Source organism: Plutella xylostella, chromosome 16, assembly GCF_932276165.1.
Source record: "Plutella xylostella chromosome 16, ilPluXylo3.1, whole genome shotgun sequence".
NCBI classification, from domain to species: domain Eukaryota; kingdom Metazoa; phylum Arthropoda; class Insecta; order Lepidoptera; family Plutellidae; genus Plutella; species Plutella xylostella.
Genome location: NC_063996.1, coordinates 7,575,010 through 7,584,525, shown reverse-complemented (window position 1 = coordinate 7,584,525; position 9,516 = coordinate 7,575,010). Strand labels below are relative to the sequence as shown.

The following is a 9,516-nucleotide window of genomic DNA, read 5'->3' as shown; positions in this document are numbered from 1 at the left end:
CAGCGAACAGCTGACACAAAAAGCACTTGTATTGTTATTTTTTGCAAATAAATTAGGTTTAAAGTGCGTCATTTATGTTAAAATAGTGTGACAACATGGATTTACCTATTATTTCACCGCCGGCGGATAGTTTCAAAGGAAAAAATGTGCGGAACCTGGATAATTATGAACAACAATATCAAAGTACGTTTATTGTTATTGTTTAGTTCATTTGTGAGATGAGAGTTTTGTAACATAGTCTTTTTGTTGACTCTTGTCTGGTCATGTTCATCCTAACCAGACATTACAAAGTTGCTATACTATATCCCATTTAACGACTTCGCTGAATAACGTTCAGTCAAGACGTTGGACGTTACAGTCAACCACTTGACGAGTTGTTCTTTAGTCATTCAACTGAGTAGCGTCATCCAATGAACGGGCTAGCGGTTCAATCAAACAGGAGATTAAACCAGATGACTGCGACATACATATGGTCTAGACCCTGAGAAAGAACACTACTTTTTATCCCGGAATTCCCATGGGAAAACGTTTAGAGGAACAGCTAGCAAAAAATAAAAATTAATCTTTAATTAATAATTATGTAGAATCACGTAGAATGAAGATCAAATGATCTGCGATAATTGTCAGGGGAAGATATCTACTATTGTCACTTTGGTATTATAACCAGCTCTTTAGGTAATCCTAAGGTCAGAAGTAAAGAAAATTAAAAGCATAGGTAGTTTTACATACAACTTTTTATTTTAAATATAATAAAAAAAAACATAACCAATGTGCAAATTAGTAAACAAATAATTTGCAACATTTAAAAATTTCGACAGTCATGTCGTTAGCTACTCCTTAAATACTCTGTAAGTATGTAGGTAATATAAACATCAAAACTTTTTAAATACTTAAATTATTAATATTATCAGAGGAAAAACTTGCTTATTTTGACTAACAAAATGCTTTTTCTAGTAAAATTAGTTTTTATCATAAGTAGTGGCACTGAAAATTGTCCTCTTTGAGACAGTATAAAAAAGTTTTACAACAACCCTATTGGTTTAATGGTAAATTGTGCTCGTACCTAATAATTCATATCTATAAGGCACAAATCTGAAAATAAATAACTTCTGTCTTACGATGACTTAAAGACAACATAACTCAAACATGTATCTCATACCAAAACTATACCAGTCCAAACCCCATTTTTTATAATTTCGCTGTACAAATTTATGATTTTATGCCAATGATTTTATTCGGATACAATACCAACTTATTTTGATAAAATAGTCTCAAGATTTCATCTATAAAACGCGATAGGCTGCAAGTGTATAATGTATGTAAGTAGGTACTTCTTTACAATACTGTTGTTATATACTGAAATTAAGTTAGGATACAATACTGATTAGTAGTAGGCAAATAAATATGATAAATGTTTGATTGCTAGCTAAGCGAAAAGCAAAAACTAGATACTATAATAAGAACATAAAATATTGATTTTTAGTTACTTAATGATAAGTAGGTATAATGAAGAAGATTTATTAATACCTAATTCACGATACAAAGTGTAGAAGTATATCTCTATATACTACTTAAACTACAACATAATGTTAACACAAAATAAACTATTCCAAAACTCTAACAAGATTGGAATTAATTTGTCTGTTTAATAGATAAGTAATAAAAAATATTGTTAGTAAACACTTGATTTAAAATATAACCACTTTACAATGTGTATATAGGTTTCTAGTTCATCTAAAAAAACAGTTAAATAACAATCTATTTGTGATTCTAATAACTAAATACGTATAAAATCTAAGTTCCATCTATAAAGGCAGTAGTTAGATATGACTCGAAAGGCACACATTAAATTTCACAAAAATGACAACAGTTATTGCAATGCCTTGTGTATAATTTTCTATCTGATCCCTTTTCCTTCAGTGATTTTAGGAATTTACAGTTTCAATAGTTATTTTCCAAGCACCACTCGTTTTGCTAAGAGTAAACTCTAAAAATATCCCTAAACCTCTAAAATCCTTACTAACTAAACGTTAATCTAACAAAATATCTAGTCTACCTAACCAAGTTAAATATACCTATCTCACAATAAAAAGCTTGTGTGTTGTATACCCTATTATTGCCATTTTCGATATCAATTCAGTAGCATGTATAAATAACAGTAGGCATACTGAACGAAAACGCTACAAATAAATAAAGAAATTATGTACATTGCACTCTTATCAACGAACTTTGATGATCTTATCTAAAATGGGATGAGATAACCAAAAATCTAAGATCAGTAATTATCTTATTTACAATTCAGAAGAGGAACCAGTCAAGGCCGTTGCGTTTATCACATAGGGAATTTCGAGTTACATCAGGCAATAGCCTTACAATGAGTTAAATGTAAATTAATAGAATCAACGGTAAGCCACACTCCGCAGATGGTATAATTGAATCGTTTATTATGCGTTAACTGATCGCATTTGCGCGCGTCTGATTCTGACGTGCTCACTCGAGTGCGCGCGCGTAGGCGTCGATACACATTGCTATGCTCGACCTCCTCCGCCCATAATGTATTCCACAAATCTCCGACTGCACCGCTACAAATGGCGATGGAAATCGACGCGTCAACAAAACATTACTTAATAAATATTCTCTTCAAACTTAACTAGGTATACTCGTAATAAACTCGACGAATCGTTCACATACGAAATGAGTTTCGAAACTAAACTGTGGCACTCGATAAAATGGAAGTGATGCGTCGGTAGAGGCATGTTGAGCAGCATCAGGAGAGGTTGATGCCGAGGCGGCGCCCGGGCGAGGCGTCCAGCACGCGCTCCGTGGCCTTGTCCTCCTCGCGGAAGTGTATCCTCGTGATGACGATGTCGCCCGTGCTGAGCGTCTGCGAGCCCACCTCCAGCTTCTTCGCCTCAATGAGATCATTGCACTTGCTCTCCTCAAGCGTCTGGTTATGGCATCGACAGCAGCAGCTCTTGCTGTCGACTGTGTCTATGTTGAGGATCTGGCTGAGGTTGGACCAGTCTTTGTTCTTGAGCAGCGGGAGGGTTTGTTCCATGGTAGCTGAGAACTTGTCCTCTAGTTCTCCGCTGAGGGGTGCGACGGCGGACAGGATAGCCTCGAGGCGGTTGATCTTCTCCACCTTGTCCATGGTGGTGTCCGAGAGGATCTCGTCCATCATCTGCATGGACTCGGTGAGGGACGGCGGCTGCGTCGAGTGCGGCGATGAGATAGAGTCCGACGGGTTCGACTCTAGACTCAACATCTCATTCTCCCTCTCATCATCTTCCGAGTCCGAGTCTTTCTCTTGTCCGATCGCTTCCAGCTTCTCTAATTTCTTGGAGATCTTGTGGCACCCCTTCAGCTTCTCTTTCTCTTCCTCCGTCAGCTCGAGGTACCGCAGTAGGCGGATCTCTCTGTTGCTCAGAACAATATTCTTTGTAGTCTCCGCGAGCTTCTGTTTCAGCTCGCCGACTTCCGTGTTGATTTTCCTCTGTCGCTTGCGCATTTTGACTTCAGTAGGCTGGATGTGCATGAACACTTGCTCGTTGCTCAGTTCCTCAAAGAGCTGCTGGTTCTCGGGCTTGATGTTGCTGGACATGTACGAGTAGATGGCGGGGTTGACCAGAGATAAGACGTCAGAGGCGGCGTAGATGATCATGTCTTTAGTGAGGGGTCTGCGGGCCCAGTAGCGCTGGTCCCTGCGGTAGACATTCTTTAGTTGCTCCTTCATGGGGTTCATGGGAGCGTTGTACAGCTCGCATAGAGCGTTCAAACTGAGGTTCTTTACTTTATACACCGGCACTGCCTGCTGCTGTAGCTGTAGTACAGCGTGGGCTGCCTGCGTGTCGAACACGTTTTTCAAAGTAATTTCAAACTGATTGTGCAGATTGACTGAGTCATTCCGGCAATCATGTATAATTTTTACAACAGTTTCGCTCTCCAGAAGCTCCTTAATTTTACCCTCAATGATCATGCCGGGACACGCCATGATGTCCAGGATGAACACCTCCCCGTTCATGGTGGCTATTTGACACAAGGTGAGCACTCCTTTGAGGCCAAGATTTATGCCTTCGCAGTCAAAGGATACAATACTTTTAGAGTTGCGTTTGGGGCTCATAATGTTTTCCATCAGTGTGGCACAGTCCCTAACGCTAGCAATGACTGTGGTGCACTGCAGTATCTTCTGGCGCCATGCTTCTCCCATGACTGTGTTCCGCAGGCTCGGGGTGCCACCGTTAGTTTCCTCAGAGTTCCTGGCATTCAGATGATTATTGACCCTGTCCCTAACCATATTTTCTGCCAAATTCTTAATTACAATGGAATTGATTCTTTGTTTTAGGGTTTGATTAGCAATGTTAGTTTGTTGACCGCGGGGAGATTCTATGGGGCTGAGTATTCTGTTAGCGGGGCTCAATTTACCATCTGAAGGAATGGGGCTGGCTGCCATGGTGGGCGGAGGGGAGGGGGACTCTGGTTTCTCTTCCTGAACAGACTTTGGTACCTCAGTCTTAGTTTTAGGCTTAGCGTTCAAGTACATGACAGGAATTTTTGGTTTACTAATAAGTGTGACAAGGTTGGACTGCACATGGAAGCTGTCCGAGAAAAGTTTCAAAAAGGCACTTAAATCTGCAGGAGATTTAAACATTTGATACCAATACTCCTGCGGGAACCGCGACACGATGAGGTGGAACAGCTGATCAACCATGACCGGCCCTTTCGCCTCAATACACTGCGCCACATAGTCCAACAACTGCTGTGCAGTGTCTGTATTAATATTAGCTACGGGTAGATTGTGAAATTGTTCTGAGTTACCGTGCGAGTTGCCCCGGCGGTGGTTCTCGCTGACTAGAATGACGTTGTCGTCCACGATCTGGAAGGTGTCGGGGTGCTTCAGCAGGAAGTCCTTGAACTCCTTGATGCGCTGCCCGGAGATGTGGCGCACCTGCGGCGAGGCCTGGCTGCGGTGGCCCAGCAGGCTCTTGATGGGCACCTCGGTGCCGTCGCCGTACTGGATCATCTTGCCCGCGAAGTACTCCTTGGCCTCCTCGATGTAGTCGCTGTTACTGGACGCGCCCGCCGCCGCGTGCTTCTGGAACGTGTTGATGTCCACGTAGTCGCCGTCGATGCTGAACAGCGCCGGGTACTGCGCCAGGAACTTCTTGAGCCCCGACTGCGAGCCGCCAGCTATCTGCCGCATCTCCTTAGTGAACCCCTTGGCACCGAACTGGCAGGAGAGGTCGTGCAACGTTCTCGGCTCGCCCTTGTCGAGCAGGCGCTCCACGAAGAACAACAGAGTGAGATTTCTGGCGAGCTCATATTCCATTGATTCCATTTCCCTGCAGTTGGTGCCAAATGAAATCTTATTCTAAAATTTTCTACGTATATGTGTCACCCACAACACCATGAAATTTTTCTTTTTTTCTGCAGGTCAACTACCAAAGACAAGAAAGAAGAGACAAATAGTGAAGGTTGCCATAAGTAAAAAATGAAAGGCTGCTTTCAGTTTCCGGCGTTTTCCCCAGATAGTGAAACTCTACTCCCACCTCCCAGAAGGCTAGGTTTTTGTACTTGAAGTTGTTTGTACTCAGAGTACCGACATATTTGATTGATTGAGTACGTGATCATTATTTTTCCTATCAGTGTTGAGTTGCGCTGGCCATAACATAGAAGTAAATAAACAAACGATAAATTTATGAACATCGTTAATAATATATAAACTAAAAGATTATTAATAATAAATAATAAATAAATAATCATTTATTTCAGGTCATCATTTGTTACATTAAAATTAAAATCACAAAATAAACCCATATGTAAATACAATATTAGCATGCACCCAAATAAAAAAAAATGCTTGGTTGTCTATGTTATCTGTCATTAGTCTGTCAAATTCCTTGACATTTATGAAATTTTTGTGTTTTGTTGTCGGGAAGTGTGAATTTATCAACTGTAAATTTGTAATTTTTATGTATTAGTCTATAAAATCTAACCTATATTAGTCTTCTTTAACATTCCTTTAATCAAGCTAAAACTGCATACCACTCGATCTATAACTGCTAGAAATATAACCGGCTAAAATGGTGAGTAACTGAGCACAGGGTATCTTGTATTGTTTTACATTGTAATTTGATGAATCTTCGTTGAAATCATGCAACTAAACGTTCCAACCTCCGAATCATATCCAATACACAATGCTTAACACCCATTCTCTATTAGTTTTATAATAATTTTGTTCATATCCTGTGGGGGCGTATTACGCTACATCAAAGTTACATCTTATCAAACTTGCACCTTTCTTACAAGCCATGTTAACTTTTTCCAGTTGGTGCTAGTATTAGGAGACTTGCACATTCCGCACCGCTGCAGCAGCCTGCCTCCCAAGTTCAAGAAGCTGCTGTTGCCGGGGCGCATCCAGCACATCCTGTGCACCGGGAACCTCTGCACCAAGGAGTCCTTCGACTACTTGAAGACCCTGGCCAGCGACGTCCATGTGGTTCGCGGAGACTTTGATGAGGTAACTAGACTATGCTAATTAAATACATCATGTAGATTATTAAGCCACATGTAGTATAACCAGAATTTATCCTGTAGAAAATTGCAAATATAACAACCCAACTCACTTCTACATATAAAGTAAGCCTGCCAGCATTTCTTACACTGATTGCTGAATTTTATTTCTCCATAACTGCATTCACTTCATTGCAAAGTGAAAGTAAAGTACCAAATATGAAATAATTCAACAATGATAGAGATTAGATTATTTGATTAGATTATTAAACTTTCACAAAATCCTTTTCAGAACTCAACATACCCTGAACAGAAGGTGATAACAGTCGGCCAGTTCCGGATTGGCCTCATTCACGGTCACCAGGTGGTTCCATGGGGAGACGAGGAGACACTGGCTCTCATACAGAGACAGTTGGATGTAGATATACTAATCTCAGGCCATACACACCGGTTTGAAGCTTACGAACATGAGAACAAGTTTTACATCAACCCTGGATCTGCTACTGGAGCTTACAGTCCATTGTTCAGGTAAATATTATAATAAAAAGAAGGTGTATTAGTTTTAAATATGTTAACTGATGATTCACATGGTGAAGACTGATAAATTAGGGATTTGATGGAGCCGAACATCTGTTTATCACTTGTCAAGGTATTGTGGTAACATGGTTAAAGATTTTTAGCAAATTAAGATGAAACTAGGCTCAACAGGATAAATTAGATCATTTATTTATTTGTAGTCCTATTGCAGAGCAATGCATTTCATTGGGAAATCTATCTTCAATTCTTCACATAACAAGGAATACACAATAATAAAGCTGCTAAAATTTTAGACCACTGAAAAGTGCATTTTTACATAGCACTGCAAGTTGACATATTCAGTTACTCTTATTTTATTTTAATAAATCCTGTCTTATAATTCCAGGAGCCCCACTCCATCATTTGTGCTGATGGACATCCAGAGCTCGACGGTGGTCACCTACGTGTACAAGCTACTCGGAGACGAAGTCAAAGTGGAAAGGATTGAGTACAAGAAGACATAATGAGTACAAACAATTATATTGTAAATGTTATATCTAAAGATCTAACCATAATGTGGCCTGCCTACCGCAGAGGGCTGGCATAAGTGTATGTATCACTGTAGTTATGTTTATGAAATAATAGTAAGTTTTTTATATATCTGAAGAGAAGTTTTGCCATCTATATTGTTGTATAATTTAGTGTATGTTTTCTGCATTCGTCTTTGGATGTGTGGTCTTTTGTACAGGTGGTGTGTATTGATGTTACAGAAGTATGGTTATTATATTGTGTATAGCATTATGGCATTTTATAAATAATTAGTCCTAATATATTGTAAAGATAATTTAGTTTATCACTAAATAAACTTTCTTTAATTATAATTATTACACTTTTGTTTTATTTTAGAGTTAGAATGCCTGTTATTGTTTCGTATTGATTGTTATATAAACTTTCAAAAATACTATGTATTTAGAGGTATGGGTATAAAGTGGTATTTGGCTGGAAGTCACAGAAGATAATAATTATGAGCCTCATAGTCACAACTGTCGTCACGCAATTTTTTGCAATAAAATTTCATTGTTCTAATTAGGTATTTAGTTAGATTTATTTTTTTACCATTTTACTGCTTGCCTTATCATAATGCCGTAAATGGGTACCCAACAATAATGAAATGAAATGTTAGAAAACAACGAAACTGTTGATAATTATTTTAAAACAAGTACTGTATAGTTATTTTATATAATATAAATCTTTTACTAGGTATTTAATTAATTAATTCACAAATTCTGCGTATTATATAGTAAGTACCTACTTACCGTGTGTTGTTGTTATAATGTGTGACTATAGCTGTTTGTGTCCGACATACCGATAAATACCTATTACACTTTGGCCAGATCTCACTAGTTGATAAATCTGCCCCTAAAGGAAGTTCTTTGTAATAGATAAAAGATAATGATCGTACCAAAAACATGTGGGAGATAAAAGTAATTAGACAGGTATTAAATTTCTCAGGAAAAATAATAAATAAATATCCCAACCGAAGATAATATGTGCGTGAGTGATATTGATGAAAAATGAGTCATTTGCTTTTTAGCGGCTGTGCCAATTTCGATGTAACATACCCAATGCCTATAGACCAACTTTAAACACCTGTTCAGCTAAAATGTTTACTTATCCGATTTAGAAATCAAAAAACACAATACTGCCTTCGGCTCAGTTCAATATTTTTCTTGATGCACATAATCAGTCAGATCTAGGTATAGGCAGATGACCTACGGTCTGGACCGTGGTGGTGAGATGGTTATGACATGATTGACATAGCTTCTTATAAATTAGTGCCATTTTCGTTTAACTCGTAAACTTAAACGTAAACTTAGTCTAGGTAAGCTAAATGCTGGTAGAGTTTGTTGTAGGTAGAGGTAGCCAGGTGGTCTAAACATAATCATCACGAGAATTTAGAGTGTTGCAAAAATGGTATAGGAAAGCGAAAGGCGTTGACTCAGGGGGTCATTCTGAACCGCTTTTGTCCTAGGAATTTCAGAAATTTATGAAAAAATATGTTTATCTAAGTATATTTAGTTGGTTATACGTGAGTTTATTGGGAAAACAAGGAGTTCTCGAGTGGAGACCGTACGAACAGGTAAGCGTAGCGTGGGACGCCCTCCGGCCCGTTGGACCACTGACTTTAGATAGGTAGCCGGTACTGGCTGGATGTGGAGGTCCAGGACGAGTGATGTACCGCTCCTTGGAGGGGCCTGTAAGTAAGTCTAGGAGAGCATTATTGAGATGCATGAAGATGAGAAAATATTTCCTTAGCAGTAAGTAAGTATAGCAAAAATAGGTATAATTTAGGTTACCAACGTCAGCTAAAAAAGGTCCACCGCCGGATTACAGGAAACCGAAATGTCTGAAAGTAACTGTTTTATTATTAGCCTGTTCGCACCCTTTCTCATAAGTACAAAACAAGCACAACCACGGTAAAAAAAAATC

General features: G+C 39.0%; 2 protein-coding genes across 2 annotated transcripts; one reads left to right on the top strand and one right to left on the bottom strand.

The window, feature by feature from the left end:
- Positions 1-1,990: 1,990 nt before the first annotated feature.
- LOC105381865 (egalitarian protein homolog) lies at positions 1,991-5,537 on the bottom strand. The gene has a single exon (XM_011551668.3). It carries the CDS (start codon positions 5,333-5,335, stop codon positions 2,768-2,770), a length of 2,568 nt encoding a protein of 855 aa, XP_011549970.3. The 5' UTR covers positions 5,336-5,537; the 3' UTR covers positions 1,991-2,767.
- A 356-nt stretch (positions 5,538-5,893) lies between these two features.
- Positions 5,894-7,913, top strand: LOC105395702 (vacuolar protein sorting-associated protein 29). The gene is made up of 4 exons (XM_011567664.3): positions 5,894-6,083; positions 6,326-6,517; positions 6,803-7,038; positions 7,433-7,913. The coding sequence occupies exons 1-4, from the start codon at positions 6,081-6,083 to the stop codon at positions 7,548-7,550; spliced, it is 549 nt and encodes a 182-aa protein (XP_011565966.2). The 5' UTR covers positions 5,894-6,080; the 3' UTR covers positions 7,551-7,913.
- The last annotated feature ends 1,603 nt before the right edge of the window (positions 7,914-9,516 follow it).